Below are 18,634 nucleotides of genomic sequence, written 5' to 3'. Positions count from 1 at the left end.
ATATAACCTTCCTTTTTCCAATCACCAGCTGACTCATACTGCATGAAGGGAGGGCCAGTGATTTGAGTTCAACCCTCCCCAATTTGAACACAAAATGGACAGCATCCAGATTTAACCATTAATGCTCATACGTCCTGTTTAGAGAAGCAGAATCCCCCGTGGTGCATCTTTTTGCTTAAATGAGAGTAGTATGCCTGAATAAGAATATGCGTGGGCTCCGGGAAACTAGGTACCATCCAAAAATAAAAAAAAGCAAGCAAAACTTATGCAAGTAAGTATGTCGTGATATTTTTTAAGGCAAGCGAAGGTAGTGCTACTAGTTATTCACGTATATTTGGATACATCTAAGACGTGATAATCGGTCCACAATTTAGTTATATTAGTTTTTTATTTTGGTAAAACGGATGATTCATATAGTTCTAGTATAGACACATTCAAAAAAGTCAAAAAACAGCAGATCACAGAGCGCTCTAGGCAGCTCTCTCTCTCTCTCCAACCTATAGGGCACTCCGAGAGTGATTGGCCACATACGAGACCACCCAGTCCGCGGCTCCATTAGCCTTTCAATAAACGTGCATGGCTTGGAACGCCACACTGCCACTAACCATGGCTCGGATGTCTCGAAGCAAGGGGTGGCACCTGCCCATGCCATCTGTGTCTCCCTGAATCCAGCCGATCACCGATCGTAGCCAAAGCATCCTCAAGCATAATTGCTCTAGCCTGCAACACACGCCGAGTATGGCCCAGACTGGCCTATGCCACCTATAGCTCAGCTTTCCGAATTGAGATGTCGAAGATCTGGCAACCACCAGTAGCCACCATCCTGAAGTTCGGATCTCTGATGACGAGCACCTCCCCTTTTGCCATCATCTAGTACATATTCATCGAAGTTGATTTTAATAAATTATATTAGTTTTTAAAATATTCAAATGCATGACATTAAATCAACTAGAAAGTATTTAGTTTAAATTTCTAATCGACGTGAATTAATTATTATACTCCTCGCGTTACCTCTGCCAAAACAGAGAGATGATTTTTTTTTTTGGCAAAAAGAGAGAAACGTTTGCTAATAAAATGAGGGAGCACCTATGGTGAGGTGAGACGTGTGGATCATGGCCTAACGCATGCCCATGACTGCTTTTCTTCCAATGTTTTCCAGCGAATACATGAGAGATATTTACTAATCTCCATATTTCGATGTTTTCGTCCCCATTTATCAGACACTTTATGTACTTGAGCCTAAGTATCCAATTGAGTTAAACCATCTGATGTAAAGAATTAAATATATCACATTTGGCATTATAACATTCTTAAGAAAAATTAGCATTCTAATTAACCATCCGACATCTTAACAAAGTGATGCTCGCTATCATTTGCATAAAAAAAATAAACAAAAAAAATCTGATAATATGTAGATGGTGTGGCAGAGATAAAAAGATTAGGCTCAAAACTATGTACAATGTTTGCAACATGATGCATTAATCAGATACAAATGGCCTACAAGTCTGAGTATGAGTTAGTTTACAATCTCTTGACCTTCTTGGTTATCATCTTCAATATCACAAAAAACTTGGTTAGGTGATGATATAAACTCATCCTTGATACTACAAACTAATCATATCATGTTACCGACATCATAGGCAAACATGGGCATAGACTTTGGAGCTGATATAGGGATTATAGACCCCATCTAGGAGAGCTGTTGGCAGTAAAGCTTTTAGAAGTAGAGATTTTATAAAAAGTTGTTTGCTATTTGGTAACTACATTTTTAAAGTGTCGTGGAACTTTGATATATATTTGATAAACAAACTGAAAAAGTACTTTTGGCATAACAAAATGACCATAAAGGATATTACATAGCATTATACAATAGAGCATAATAAAATATAGTATGTATTAAGTACATAAATATATAATATAACATAATATTAATATAATATAATATAATATTATTATAATATAATAATATCATATTGTATACTAGAGTATAATAATTTAATATCATATTAAATTATTTAACATAACATATCAATGTATTATGATATAATGTAATATAATATTATATTTATAGTATAATACAATAATAACGGTATAAAATATTATAATTATTAAAGTAAATTAATTTTTCATCCTCTCAATAACTGTGGTATAATATAACATAATATTAAATTATTTAACATAATGTATTAATGTATTATGATATAATATAATATTATATTATATTAATATAATAATAAAGGTATAAAGGGACATTTTGTGTAATTATTATAATTTACTATGAGTATTTTGATCCAAAACGAAAAAAATATTATAACTCAAAATAGATTTCTGATAATTTCTAAAAGTGCTTTTTAAGGAGAAGCGCCAAAATGGAGCTTCTCTCAAAAAGCTGTTTTAGCTTTCTTGCAAAACTGAAACAATTTTTCGAAAATTCTACCAAATACCTCTATTTTATCTAAAAGTGTTTTTGGAGGGCTCGAAAGTACTTTTTGGCCCTCCACGATACTACAAACTAATCATATCATGTTACGAACATCGTAGGCAAACATGAGCATAGACTTGGAACTGATATGGGGATTATAGTCATGTCTTCATTACCCTTTTACAAGAACCTTAATAACTTGAACATGAGGCGAGCTATTTGAAAGTAGTTTCTTTATATAATGCATATTATGCATAAGAAATTTATACTAGGGAGCTCCTACTATTAGAGCAAATAGTGTCTACTTGTCATGCATAAATCTACCTTAACTTAGAAGCTTGTGGAGGATTTTGCACATCACAAATTGATACGCGTCTAAATTGCATATGCTTGTGGAGGATTTGTAGCTCCAGATATACATCTATACATATAACTTGCTTTCTTGGAGGAATTATAGATATGTAGTTGACATTTTTTCTTTTCTTCTTTTATTGATTTGGGTTCATAACTTATATTATTGACTTCTGAAAAAAAAATTGTGATTTAATATTCTTGAAGATTGAAGGTTTGGCTATGTAGAAAGCATCCTCTTTTTTTCCTTAATTCCTATGCCCCTTTTATTTTAATTATCTACCGACGATTCAAATCAACATGGCAACTAGTTTATTGTATCAGACTTCAGTTATCAAATTATCAATCAAAAAATGGTTGGACACCCTTGTAATGCAATTCAAAAGATTAAATTCGATCTTTTAAGAGATTTTTATCTGGCTTTCTTTGTCAAACCTTTTATGCTCATTGTCAATAAAAAATCATGGTTACCACTATTGCGAACAATTGGTATTTGGCAAAAACTGTAATCCTTTTAATATTTGGCTTTTTTCACACACATTTTTTAGAAAAGAATTACAGACTTGATAACTTCAATTCAAACATCTCTTTCTAGCTATGGATGTTAAATTGCTGGCAAGCATATAGATATTTTCTTCCTTTCGCTAAGATTTCGTTGCAACTCCAATATCAGCATTATGGATATGTATTGCTCAAATAAGCTTGCTAGCAAGTATAACTTTTTTTAAAAAAATATTGATCATGCAATGAGGATCACCGTCACGATCATCATATCCCTTTGCCATCAAAGTTTATAGATTGTTTCGAATGATACATCCTCAAATATTTAAATCTAAATAATTAAAGATGTAGTAAAAGTATTTTGGTCATGTAACATGTCATATTATTGTACAAAAGACTAGATATCATTAATCATTGAAAAACCCAGAATTATCTCATTTGTACCAGACAAACAGTAACATAGTGGATACAACTAGGAAGTCCAATAGAATTACCAAAAGGAAGCATATCCAAATAGCTAGTCACGTGACAGCCCTGGCTATCGAACAGGTCCGAGAGTGGGTGTTTAAATCGCGCGAGAGACAAGAATATATTCCCACATTTTTCCGAACTCTGAAGCCAAGACCACAAAACGCACACGGGGGGCCAGATAGGACGAGACACAGATGCTAGTACTGGGGGTGTGACGTTAGGGCCTCGTCAAGTGGGTGCTTTAAGAAAGGAAATCAAAATTGGTGGTTTGGCTAAATCCGTGGGCTGGTCTGCAACCTCCGCCACTAGCGTTGGCGGTGGTTTTTATTGGTGGTTTGCTTTTTGGGGGGTGTGAGCTTGCTTTTTTTATGGGGTTTGGCTCGAGGAGGGTTTAAAAATAAAAGCGTTTGGGCACGTGAAGCCCGTGCCATCGCCCATCGCCAAGCATTTGTGGTTGGATGTTGGGTCCCACCCATGTTCACTCATATCTTAAATATCTGTTATCCGCACCTACGCTACTGCCGCCTGAGACGGCTGAATAAATGTTGGGGCTCTTCTTCTGGTCCCGCAGCACTTAGGATTGTTTTGGCCTCCTACGAGCTCTAATTTTTTGGTTTTCTCAAAAAAATTTTTGATGAGATCAGAGTGATAGCGGCGGATGGGTGGAGGATATTTGATACTTCTGTTATTGCTATTGAGTTTAAGGCAGCATGAGAAGAAGTCACATATGCGGGAAGAATGCTGGGAACAGACCGCATTCTCTTCGAGAAGACTCTGCTACAGTGATTGAGTGAATTCGGAATTTAAGCCCAGTTGACGGATTCAAACTATTACTATGCGATATTCGCATCCTCTTAGCTGCAGGCAGTCTCTCGGAGGCTATACACGTATACAGGGAGGCGAATAGCACGGCTAATTGGGTGGCTTCATTCGCAGCCCATTATGCTGAAGATTTTATTTGGGTCGACACTGTCAAGGTGTCCCACGCCTTGTATCATTTATCTTTTTTTTTTTTCCTTGATTCTATGGCATGTGGGAGTGCTCGTTGTACCAAAAAAAAAAAAAAAAAAAAAAAAGCGCATTGGTGTACTGTATAAAATTATCGGTGGAGACCTTGTGAAAGAGAAGGTCAACTGCCCCGCTAATTATTGACAACTAATCAATAGTACGAGCAAGTGTCAATGCATTTGGTAAGGTCTTTTAACTAAATAGTTGAACCGGGACGACCTTGAATGTTTGGAGCTACCCCCAAAAGCATATGTTCGAGGTTGTGTGAATCATGCTTGATTTGTAGAAGTCTAAGAATTTTATCTGAAGTTATATATATATATATATATATATATATATATATATATATATATATATATATATATATATATATATATATATGATTTGTGTGAATTATGCTTGACCGGGGATAATTATAAATTTTTGAAGAGATTCAAAAGCTTCAAGTTTTTAGCCTCTGCTTATAGATGAGGCTTAGGCCAAATGTAGCTATAATTGTAGCTGCCCGTGATGGGTGCTAACACGAGTAGTTTGAGTTGTAATTTTATAAATTGGCATTTTCTTGACTTGGGTCGACTGCAGCCTAATGCATGCTTCCGTCTTAGGCGTGCGCCGCATGACGTAGGTTATCTACCCTATGACTACAGGAGAGGAATAGGTTACTTTTCAATATTTCTTCTTTTTTTTACTATGTTAAAGTTTAGGATTCTTTATATAAATATCTTTCTAAAAATTTAAATTTACGTAAATACCCTCATAAAATTTATATTTATTTCTGTATTCTCATAAAATACTGTTTTTGCACAAATGACCATAATATAACGGTTCTTCTAATACCGTTAATAAAAACCATATTTATTTTAATTAAAAATAAAATAAAATTTTAAAATTACTTTTTTTTCCTTCACCACGATCGCCTTATAAATATTTTTTTGCACATCTATCCATTAAGAGTATTTTAGTTATTTTAATTTGAAAGCCGTTAATTTTTTAATGATGTTAGATGGTGTGGGTACATATGCAAAAATAAGAATAAAAAAAGAGTAGAATAGCAAAATAAGTGTTTTACGAGGATATACATGCAAATATCAATTTTGGGAGGATATTCATGCAAAATTCATTATTTAAAAGGATATTCATGCAAAAAAATTCTAAAATTTAACTATTTCACTGTGCAATAGAAAGATAAAAGGATAATTCCCCTTTGCTTCCCTGTAGATAGGCAAAGAAAGGAGTGGTTCTAATTGCGTGATTTAATGTATGATAAAATTGTCGTTCATGGTATACCCACATGTTTGAAAGCAACAAAAAATCAAGAACAACGATCGCAACACATTTTACACTTAAGCTTTACGGTTGCTTCCCCTTTCTTTGAAACTAATATTTGCTATTTTGTAACTATTTATTAACTTTTATTAGGCACTATTTTATGTATACTGCTTGTTAATTTTTCTCTCTCATCTTGTCACACGGGCAATGCGAACATAGCAAGAAGATACGACTACTAACAATCATTAAAAAGAATCATGAGATGGAATGTTTCTCCCTCGCACTTCATGTTAAGGCTCGATAAATATTAGTTACAGTCTTGTAGTTAGCTAATATGCTATTCGAATCGAAGGTCATAAATTTCGAATCCCTCCTAGATCAATATTTTGTGATGAGCTCGATGTGCTATGCGCATTGCTCTTTTCCTGATCTTCTTAGGAACTTTCAAATTAATTATTTATATTAGCTATCTTCAAAATTTTGGGAACTTTATAGCATTGCAGTAGGTAGAGATTTTGGGAACCTAACATCATCATCGTCGTCGTCATCATTCAAGGACTAGCAACTTAGGTCTCATCGATGAATGTGGCTATGTTTTTTTCATTAATAAAGATCAAACTTGTACTGTCATAAGTTTAAACATGAAGGCCTCATTTGAAAACAAGAAAAGAAGGGTTCATCCTCATATTTTTACCAATCAGACCACTTAATTCTTATTTATCTTGGTTTGCAGCTGTCCTTGCTCAATTGGTGAAACTCATTGGAAGTTGTATTTTACATGACAAGCAGTAAAACTTTATATGGACTCAAACTTTTATCCAACCCAAAGATTAGGACCATGCTATTTTTCTCTGTGCATTCTATACTACCAAAATACTATTCATGCTCAGGTTATAATTTAGAAATTGTCTTAAAAATTTTCAAAGGTGCTTAAGGTACGACTCACAAGTCTAATCACTTAATGCTATTTCAAAAAAAGAAAACGAAAGAACAGAGGTAGCATGTTTATTTTTTTTTAAAGAATGCATTTCTTTAATTGAATTCTAATTTGCACATAGCCTCACTCTTTATTAAACATAATAAGAAATCCAGCAAATTAAAAGAAAAAGATAAGATAGAAGATAAGCAAATTTTTTTGGTAACCAGATGGTTGATTCCACATAGTGGAATCTCTCAATTGAAATTCCATTCAAATGATTACTAGCAACACGTACCATTCACTAGTGCATGTATATATGAATTCATTAATATATATATATATATATGTATCTATGAATATGAAGAATATCTCGAATATTGATAATTGATAGGTAAACTATCAATCCTATGGTACATCGTACCGGTTCAAAGTAGACAGTACGGAATGTACCGTACCATACCGGTTCAATACCGGTATCTAATACGGATGACATATTGTAAAAAAATTTGCACTGTACCGTACCGATATTATGCTAGTATGGCACTAGTACCGAGACGATGAATCTTGATCAATCTTATTATCATTTTGCTGAAAACATGTCGTCAAAGAAAAAGAACTAAAGACTAAGAGAATAACATTTTAGCATGTCATCCTTGGCTCACATGGCAGGACTGCTCATGTTCATGATTGAAGTTAATAAGACGGAGAATATTTTCTCATGTGGGTTCCATCATGCTCCACATATCGATCTCTATCCCCTGTGTGAGATCTCAGAGAGAGAGAGTACCCATCTGGAACAGTTCAAATATACTGCAGCCACAGGAAGAGGATTTGATTCCATGATCTACTTCAAACAGATAAGAAATATTTTAAGATTCGATCAAATCAAATCAATTGGGTTGACCCGCTTGATCTATGAACTAAAGCGCGAGATCCCAATTCCAAGCTCACAAATTCGAAATTCCCTGCGACATAGCGAGCTGAAGGTCGAACCGCTTCACTTATCCACGTCGACCTAATTTTGACCTATTTAAGATGCTGGGAAAAAAAGAAAAATATGATGTTTTACTTCAGCATTTATAATTAGAATTTTGTGATCTCTTTCAAAGAGAAAAAATGCAATATTTTGAGATTCAGACAGACTAATTGGGCCATATATGACTCGAAAGTTCAAATTAGCCAAGCTGATTCTAGGTTCGCCGATTTCAAAAATCTGCACAGTATGTATGAACTCTAGGATTCAGCCAACTTGCTCTAATGGATCAATTTTGATTAGAAATGACAATAGGTTGGTTGGTTCGGGTTGGGTTTGAATTAAGATGTGCTGGTCCGATGATTTATCCATACCTATATAAGTCATGTCAAAAACTATAAACACATACCACTTCATTTATTTTACATCAATCCACATTGACCCACCAACTCACACACTTTTCTCCATCAATTATACAAATAACTAAAATAAAGAAAAAATATGCTATCAAAGATCACAAATAATAAGCCAAATTCAATTTTAGATATTTTATCATAATCATAATAAGCTTAAAGAACGTAATGCTCATAAAAGAATTTACAGAAAGCTCGCAAAACCGCGACCGGGCATTTCGAAATCCCAAGTCCATTCTATTCATCATTTTCTATAATCATTTTTTGGTGAATTAAATTATATAGAAAAATTAAAGAGCCATCAAGCGAATTGGTTCTTGATCAGGTGTCATCTCAGGTGACTTAATGTGTTTGGGGTTAAACAAAACCTCCCCAGGTTGATTTCAAGTCAACTGCAAACCAACCTATAACAATCCAAGACCTCACTCAAAATAACTAGTCAGAAAGTATTATTTGAGTTTTTAATTCTGTATAAGTATCCAAAATTTACTCAGTGCATAACTGATGTAGAACTAAACACACGTTAGTACGAGTCCTCACATGCTCCTCCTGTTTAAGCCTTGACGTCAAGCTAAAAATTTAAATCTATTCAAATCTATTCACAAGCACCATGATCGGCCCGTGGTTAGCCTCAATGAGCCCGTGCTGCAGTATCCCTCAGTTCATATAGGTTATGGGCTGGATCTGTTCTAATATCATTTGTAATAATTTAAGACCATATTCAAAATGACTAGCCAAAAGGTATTATTTGGATTTTTTAATTCTATATAAGTATCTAAGATCTATCCAACGAATAATCGATGTAAGACTAAACATACATCCGCAAGAGTCCTTACATAATCCGATAATAAAAATAAATTTATTTTATGTAGATTCACGTGGTTGGCATGTCGTCAGATTTTGCCGGCCCTTCAACCCATTTACATCAACGATTTCAAAGATACTTAAAAAAACTAAGATATCGTAGCTTCTCAAGAACATAAAACCTACAATAAGTTATCTTTCACTACCAGCTAGAACTAGGATTTGATCTTAGCCTGGTAAAAGCTTTCCTTATGAGCTGCTTAACTTCCTCGGCTGCTATTTGTCACCATTCCCAATGATTTAGAATGCACGGTTGATGGGAGTTGGTAATGCATATTTAATTTTTATAAAATAGTTGTGAAATTTTATTGTTTCTATGATATATCTGTTACCTATATAACAAGATTTCATTGTTATATGTATAATTTTATTTTATAATCTCATAATTAATTAATTAATCATGTCATGGATTTATTACCTGAACACTAAAAACAGGTCAATGTCTTATTGGGTTTCAGATGTTTGCAGAAAAGAATTCCTGGCAGCTTGCTAAGCTCCAAATCCAATGGATTCTTCTTATACTGAATTATACTGATCCAAGCACCGAAATGAGACCTAACGTAGTCAGGCCCATTACACAGCCCAAGATATTGCCTTTTTCTTATTATATTTAGGCCCAATCAAAGCCCATCAACTAATACCCCATAGGATTCGAGTCGACCCTTGACTCACGCTGCAGCCAGATCTCTCTCCGTCGCAGCAGTTGCCGTCCGGCAATCGAGCCCTTGACCTCGCGGCCTCGCCCAATCTGCGGGTGCCCGCGGCGGTGGATTCGCGCCGCCGACGGTGGCGACGCCGTTGCTCATGGGGTCCTCCGTCTCTCTGCTCACCGTCTCCGCCACCCTCCTCGTCGGCGCCGGATGCTTCGCCTTAGGTTACCTCCTTGCATCCGTATCCGCATCCCCACCCTCTCCTGGCGGCGACCACAACAAAAGGAGGAAGACGGCCGGCCTCCGCTTCCTCTCCTGGGCTCAGACCGTTGTCTCCAAGGCCAGCGCCGCCGCCGCCGCGGCGGAGACAGTGGACACGGAGAGGACCAGGCAGAAGAAGCCCGCCCTCCTTGAGATCGAGAACCTCGCCGATATCCTCGAAGACTTCAAAATGGTGATCTATTCTCTAAAGCCCTCTAAAAATTTTGTAGCTTTTTCTCGAACTTCGATGCTTTTCAGAAGCCAAGACGCTTGAATTGTGTTCTTGAAGTGTTTCTGAGCCCAAGAAATTATTGAATCTTCATTTCTGGTTTTACATCGGCACAAATCCTAATGCTTGCTCCTATTATCTTCTTATTCTATTGTCAAAGATGTTCTCCCCGCATTTATATGTAGGCTTGTGTGAAATTCGATGCTTTGTCGTGCAGGTTCTGGTTGTTAGGAATGATTTAAAGATGGGAAAAGGGAAGATTGCTGCACAATGCAGGTATTTTATTTAATATACATTTGCCTCTTCAGATTTCTTATTTCTGACCTCACTTTTATTTACTTCTTCAATGCATTTCTCTTGAAATTTGACAAGTATAATAGCATTAGCTTGTGTCATGTGCTGCTGGCCTTGCGATTTGGCTTTTGCATGTAAGGTCTAATATTTAGCCTATTTACTTTCTTGGGTAGTCGAAGAATATATTTGGAAATAATGTAAATAATTTACATGCTAATCTTATTAATTTGGAGAAAATATACAATTGAATCCGTATAATTTATTTTTATGGTATTAAGGGAGAAAACTTTTCTAAATCAGCATAACGAAACTAGAGACATAAGTGTGGAGAAGGTTATGCAAAGATATCACTATATTTTGGTTTTGGACCTGTTTCTGAACCATGATTCAGCTTTTATGTGGTCCTGGCTTCTTATGAAAGAAAATGCAGGCAGGTAAGTCTCAGAAATACTTATGGAAGGTTTGCATGTGATATTTTTAAGTGATGAAACGAAAGTAAGATGGAATTTTAGATTTTAGGGAACAAAAAAATGTTTATGAAATTGATATGATTAGTAATAATAATACAGAATGCATTTTTTTTATGGGAAAAGTTATCCTTTGATCCCAAAAGAAGTTGATTGACAATACTATGTGGTCATATTTATTATTTTGTATCTATTACATAGAGATATGCACTGGTAGGAAACATATGCCTGATAAAATTGAGGAAGGTGCTTTTGGAGTGTTATGTGTTTGTTGCATGCCTTCACAATGTAAGTGAAACATTTAGAGGGCAATATCTACAAATCTATCTGGATCAGAATGTTGTGCATTTAATATGCCCAAAATATGCATGATCAGTTTCATGGAAATGAGAATGTTGGGATTGTAGTTTGGTAACCCTAGGAAGACCAGAATTTTGCGCAAGTATTGAACATGCTAAGCTAGTAGATTCAACAAAAAACCTGTCGTTTGCCTGATTCTATGCTTGAATATGTGGGTCCTTAGTGTAAGCTTACCACCAAGTTGGTTATTAAGACAAGTTGGCTGAGGCATAGAATCAGTTGGCAAGTTTGCATTCCTCTTCCACTGCAGTTAATCTAAGATCTAACTTCACCCTTTTGAGCCTCACTCTATCCATCAATCTATATTATAAGTTTATATTATATTACGAAAGAACTTAAAATCATGGATTAGTACGAAAGGGAGAAATAATTAGTCAACTTTGAATGGGACATCATGCGCAAATATTATCCACCCATTGGGCCACCAGTAGTTTCATGAAGTAGTATTGGAATAATATGAAATCTAGCATCAATCTTGTTAACCTTCTTGCCTTCACCTAGCATTGGAACATCTTGCATGATAACTTCATTATCCTTTGGATAGACTATTCTTTATTTATTTATATAGTCAAAAAGAAATCAAGTGCCTTGTATCCATCTTGTTAGCTCCAACAATGCAAATTTATCAATTTTTATCAACATTGCTATTAGTAAGGCAGAAAAAATTAATTGCTAATCTTATGCTGCATGAAGAGAAAAAGTTACATAAAGGGAAAAAGAAATTGCCAGAAAGATCATAGTAGGTTTACGACAGTTTCATTCAGCATTTCCTCAAATATTTCATGGATTTTGGGTGCTAATGTGATCATCGTTCTTCTTAGAAGACCCAAATTCCTCTTAGCATATGCTGGAAAAACCTGTAGTAACTACTGTATGACCCATGATGTCTATGAGTAATAAACTATGGATATGATCAATTCAGAAACTGGTTTCGATAAATATGCTTATAGAAATTTTAAGGCTTAAGCAATATTGTTGAATTAAAAGGATGAGGACTTTTTTTAAAAAAAATTTGAAGTGTTCTTAATGTGTAGTACAATGAGGATGATAAGACCTGGTCTAAAAGAATGAAATAAAGCTTTGGTTCTCTCTTATCTCCAAATATAAATCAGTAGCTTCTTCTTGTTCTTTTTATATTTTGGTATTATCAGTAGCTTCTTTTTACTAAGCCATCGCTGGTTAAAATTCCAATAAAGACCATGGTCTTAATAAACAACCATAAATGTTAGCAAGAGGTCTGCTTTGTAATTTATATAGAACATGGCCTTCTTTCATGACAAAGCCATCCTTTTGCTCATCTCTTCACCAAATTTATTGCGACAAGGTTTTCTAAGATGAAAAAGAAAGCAAGGAGGATGTTTTAAAGCGAAAAGTAAATATTTTATCATGATTGTGAGCAGTTTAAACTAGAGATTAACTCTCAATCCAAATAATATTCAATAGCTTATAGGTGAAGATATAGGTTTGAGCATGAGAAAATTTAAAGTAACTTGAGGGCATGGATCTTACTGCTGTGTAAGATTAAAAACATGCATCTCCAGAGCAATATACACACCATATGGTGATTGTAGATGAACTTAAAAGCTCTCAAGATTCATATAAGTGACAGAGCATTTGAGATGCTCTTATAATGAACTATGTTAGCTGCCATTCCGAAAACAGGGACAAATGGATACACCAGAAAGTTGAGAAACTGAAAAAGAAAGCAAATTCTCACCTTGAGAGGGTAAATTTTAGTCTCACAGACATTTGGAGGTACAAACAAACAAAGGATGCATGAATATATAAGTTTCATATGGTTTTAAGTATTTAGGTGGTAGGTAGTGAATTCATTTTTAGTGTGCATAAGTGCATGGATTTTTTTTTTTGGCTTGGATGCACCTATAATCTTTTGAAGATTTTTTCCAAATTTATGGCAACCACTGAGATGAAGGAGAGTAACTATCAATCTATTGGCATTATACTTCAATTTTTTGAGTTTTAATTTATTTTAATTAGCTTAAATTTTCTTTTATGTTGATTAAACTTAATTTTTTAATCACTAGATAGGTGACATTTGATGTAAGTTTTAATTTTATCCCTTTGCTTGCCAGTCATGCAACTTTAGGTTTGTACAAGAAGCTTCTTCGTAGGGCACCCAAATCATTGAGCAGGTACCTTGACTACTTATCATGATAATCATGTTAACCTGAGTTTTTTTTTTAATGGTATATTTCTTCATTCTGTGTTTTCTCAGCTGTTGAAAAATTGAACAAGCATTTTTGTTTACTATATGCTTAGCCTTGTTTGCTTTATTGTGTGTCCTTTTCTTCTAATTACAGGTGGGAAATGTGCGGGCAGGTTAAAGTGGTTTTGAAAATTGAAAGCGAGGAAGATCTGCTTGTTTTACAAGTACAGTAACTTGTGGCATATGCACTGATATTTGTATTATAGTTATCAAAAAACAAAAATATTGACATGGACAATTATATACTTGCATCAGAACCTTTATACAGATATGTGAAGCATTTTAATATAGCAATATAACCATACATGGGTATTCTACAAACTGGCATGGAACCTTTATACAGATATGAAGCATTTTTTTCCCCTTCAGATTCTACCTATTACGAAAGGTTAATCTTCTGAGAATTGCTTTAAAAATTCAAAGGCAGGTATTTCAGCAAGTTCATCATCCATACAACCCATAACAACATATTAATATGGGACGAATTATGCACCTCAGAACTGAAGATACAGCTGCTTGTTAAATAATTGCAGCTGGTAGAGAACTAGATCATTTTTTTTCCTGCTGTATAACATCAGCAAGCAGTGAAAGTATGAAAGGGAAGGTGTGGAAGTGAGGAAAAATAAATAGTTTTAGAGGGAAGAAGAGAGAACTAGAGTTGTGAAAGGAAAAAGAATGGCCATGTGGACCGTACTTTTCCTTTTCTCTTTCACTAAAAACTCTGCATGTATGACTCACAGTTACATCAACATTGCTATAGATTCCTTTGTCTGGTCTTAGTTGCCTAAACCAAAGTCTCTATGGGATTCAATTAACCCGTAATTCATAAAAGTAGAAAATTTAATGTAAGAAGTGAAACAGGAAACAAAATCCGCGGAGGAGGTGCTGACTAGATTCACTAGATATTCAGATAGTTCTTGATCAAAGTCACAACATGGAGCTTAAATAAATACTGGTCAGGCCTCTTTTAACTGCTCTCCTAGCCCAACACTGGCCAGCTTTAGGCTCTGTTTTGGCTTGTCTTTTGCTGCTTTGAACTGCATCAAGGAGCTGACTGTGAGTTACTGATCAATGGAATATAACTCTTCAGTTTTTAGTTATTTGCATTGAGTTGTATTGATTAGACAAAACAAATTTGGTATGCACATCACCCGAACCCAGTACCTCTAGAAATTCACACAATTTACCATTTGATGGAATCAGTGATACTCAAATAGTCAATTTTCTTTTATATTTTAACATTCTAATGGTCAGGCAATAAACCTGTCTAATCAGCATGAAATGTTGTCAGATTTACCCAAACCTGGCTTTCATATTTGCTAATTTCTTTCTTTGAAAAATTACCAACATAGGTTTAAAATAGTATATTTACCCACATTTATTTTGTTGAATATGCCTAATTACTCATAATTCTAATTTAATTCTTTAGTCCATCTAACGTAGATGTTTTAATTTTTAAGTACCAGCAAAAGATCCCTAAACTTTAATCATTAAAATTACCGTACTTGCTATTTTTGTGACAGGAAAGAGCAAAATCACTAAAGCTACCAACCCACGTTACCATTGACGCAGGGAGAACACAAATTGCGCCAAGTGAGTTGCTTAAATCTCGTCCCAATTGTACATTTCGATCCCATCATTCTCGTTTTCATCATTTTCAATCAGGATAGCTGCACAGTCAAATATTCTTTGTTGTTAGAAAATTTTTCATAGTTATATTACTTATGTACGGACATCTCATCTCTTTTCTTACAGATTCAAGGACAGTAATGGCTATTCTTGGTAAGCTGTTTGTTTAATTTATTCTAAATTTTTTTACTGTTTTCCTACAATGCAATTTTTCTCAAGTCAGCAAAGATGATGTCAAAAGATTAATTTACTCAGCCTGTGCTCCCTAGGCAATATGTGATATATGGTTACTTAGACTAATCTCTCTCTCTCTCTCTCTCTCTCTCTCTCTCTCTCTCTGTGTGTGTGTGTGCATGTTCATGTTGGTTGTGTGTGTATATTATGCTTGAATTAATTGTGATCTTGTTAATGAACACTTGATAGTGCTTTATCTCCGATTTGCTTGCTTTAGTCACAAAGTGCTTAATAAAACATGTGACACATTGGAACCAAAAGATTTGTTAGGTGAAAGCGGTATATATCTGTTGTCATTCTCTTACGATACGCCGATGGCAAGATAAAATTTGTGAAAATGATATGGCAAAAGTTCAAAACCTCAAATTCTTTGTTAAATGGTTATCAGTTTGAAAGTGAGCTGTAATACATCGTTATTATTTAAATGGTTATTAGCAGCACTTTATTATCATGATTGCTAGTTTGAGGTTATTATTCAATCCCCATGTTGCAAATGATTGACTACAATTAAAGAAGATACCTGAAGAGGAAGAGAGTGGAAGAAGCAAAAATCAGATATTTTACTCAATTTTCTGCATACTTGTTACACCAACTCAATAATTGTTAATGATTTAATTTCACCAAATTAAGAAACATTGCTAGGAGGAAGAATCTTCATCCTGTGTCTCTTAAATACATTGGGTGAGATGGTTAGTCTGGGAGAACTCTAGAGGAGGAGATTTCATCATCTCAACACCTTCAATTACTGCAAGTATATATTTTGCTTTTATTGATGTATTGGATAAAAAATATGAAAAACTTGAGTATGAGTGATAAATTAACAGCAGTTTATTCTTTGGTTGCCTTGTCTTTGAAGGTGGGGCAGTTGTGGGCTAAAACAAAAGAGATTTGTCCTGATATTTAAGGCTTGTCTTCCTTGCATTATGAGCTTCTCCTCTTTCAGCATTGAAAATGAAATTCTATTGCTCAACATTTTGAAACTTTAGTCGGATTGAAGTTGCAATCTTAATTAAGAAAAGAGAAATATAGTTTGGATATGGCTTCACTGTCTAGGGTACTCACCCTTGTTTTTTTTGAGTTAGGGGATTGGGACTCTTAAGTTGTAAGTTAGAACCATTAGAAATTACTACCATTGCATGGCTGGAAGTAGGCATCTGTTGAAGGATTAACATCATAGATTGATTAGAATGTGGTGGTACATTTGCTTTGTGTGTGTGATGTAATGATAATGGCTGTTTCTTTATTTTTCTTATTCTTTACGGAATAAGATGGTGATATAAGGGATTTTAAGACACTGTTATTTGCTCCCCGCTCCTTTATTTTTCTTATTCTATATGGAATAAGATGGTAATATTAGGGATTTTAAGACACTGTTATTTGCCCCCATTCCTTTATTTTTCTTATTCTTTATGGAATAAGATGGTGATATTAGGGATTTTAAGACACTGTTATTTGCTCCCCACTCCACACCCCCCCCCTCCCCCCACAGTTCCCAAAACCAACAAAAAGGAAAGCGCTTTCAGAGTTACATGATCTGTGGCATTATTCTACTAGTTTCGTTTTTGATTATGAAGCAATAATTTGCTATAGTATTACAAGTTTAAAAGATGTGCATGAAATTAATTGGAGACTGTCGAGGCTTCCTGCCTTTTACATGAATTGAAATTCATGATCACCCCCATATTCTTACATTTGATCGTGTTGGTGCACCTGGGCAGGACCTGCTGATGTGGTTGATGATGTGACAGGCGGCTTGAAGCTTTTGTAGTGTTGTATTATTGACTCAGCATTCAAGATAGACATCTTGCTGAGGAAGCTGAATGAAAATCCTGATTTCCATTGTTCCTGGCTACTCAGAAAAGCAGGTGGCATGCACACAGTCTGCTCGAGAGCAGAAAGCCTTTGTTTCCGCTACCCTCGCAAGTTGCAGTTAGCCATGCTAGATCCTTAAGCTCCATTCATCCCCTATTGATTAGCTGTGCATTTCATTAAAGGATCTTTGGTTTGGACTTATTTAATTTTAGTAGGTATGAAACTTTTAAATGTGGGGGCCGCATCAAGCACTTGTTTTGTAAGACTTTTTACGTGCAAGGCATGCAATGTGCAATGGTGTTAGCCCCATGGCTCTCTAGGGAAGAGATTTGGTATAATCCCTACTCTGTAATCCCATAATGAAATGGCACTTCATTAAGTCCAGGATCATAACTGAATCTCGAAGTTATGTGTTTGTGAACCGAATAAGCAAGCTTGAGGAAGTATTTAGCACTCACTGTATGCTCAACCGGTTCTGCTGCATTAATCTTGTGCCAAGCTAACAGTATCAGTATGTCTGGTCCTGACCTCTTTAGGGTTGGGGGTCCGTCTCGCCTGGCTGGTTTCCTCTGGTGGCTGGCCGTCAGGACCGGGCAGCGGCTCGGCATATTTTAGGGTTGAATCCTGTGTGCAGCGAAAAGAACACACCTGATTCCTGACTGAGGGAAGAAGATGGCACTCGATGGAGTGCAATGTTGTTGAAAACTCCGATGGCGTTCCAAGAGGCGTCCTCTTGGTACCAATCCCTTCCTCGCTAGCCTCTCCTCTCATCTTTTGTTTTCCTTCTCTCTCTTCTGTCGTCGGATGAAGGAGTTGGCATTTTCAATCACGATTCCAATGTGCGCATCAACATGCGATACATGGACACCGTGCGAATGGTTTTCAACTGGACCATCCACAAAATTTCCATCTAGATCGAATTGGATTATAGCTAGGTATGATCCTGTAAATTGTCAGCAAGCGAAAGCCAGGCCGAATCCTTCATCCCCCATGGATAGCCCACAAGATTCTCATATTGTCATTGCTTTCTTCTCAGTTGACAATGCTCTTCCCATCCTCTATATGCCCTTATTTTAGCCACACCTAGCCTTCCATCTAGGTGACCAACCCATTTCCGTTGGTCATCCATAGGTTATCTTTTTTTTCCTCCCCCCCCCCCCCCCCCAATTACTACTTATGTGTTCTTTTCTTCACGTTTCATGGCTTATCCATCTTGACATTTCTGGTTGCATTGTGATCATCTTCTTTGCAGCATCCTTCTTTTTCGAATTGTTTGTCCT

At 35.6% G+C, this 18,634-nt stretch overlaps 1 protein-coding gene across 1 annotated transcript; it reads left to right on the top strand.

Moving 5' to 3' along the window:
- The first annotated feature begins 9,855 nt into the window (after positions 1–9,855).
- Positions 9,856–17,733, top strand: LOC103717788 (uncharacterized). Its single transcript, XM_008806302.4, has 7 exons — positions 9,856–10,295; positions 10,549–10,607; positions 13,546–13,605; positions 13,774–13,843; positions 15,203–15,272; positions 15,435–15,461; positions 17,261–17,733. Exons 1-7 carry the CDS (start codon positions 9,996–9,998, stop codon positions 17,308–17,310), a joined length of 636 nt encoding a protein of 211 aa, XP_008804524.2. The 5' UTR covers positions 9,856–9,995; the 3' UTR covers positions 17,311–17,733.
- Positions 17,734–18,634: the final 901 nt, after the last annotated feature.

The sequence above is a fragment of the Phoenix dactylifera genome, chromosome 5 (genome assembly GCF_051530095.1).
Source record: "Phoenix dactylifera cultivar Ajwa chromosome 5, Ajwa_hap1_PhDact_Kaust_v1.1, whole genome shotgun sequence".
Lineage (NCBI taxonomy): Eukaryota > Viridiplantae > Streptophyta > Magnoliopsida > Arecales > Arecaceae > Phoenix > Phoenix dactylifera.
The sequence above is the reverse complement of the archived record's forward strand: the minus strand, read 5'-3'. Positions and strand labels throughout refer to the sequence as shown.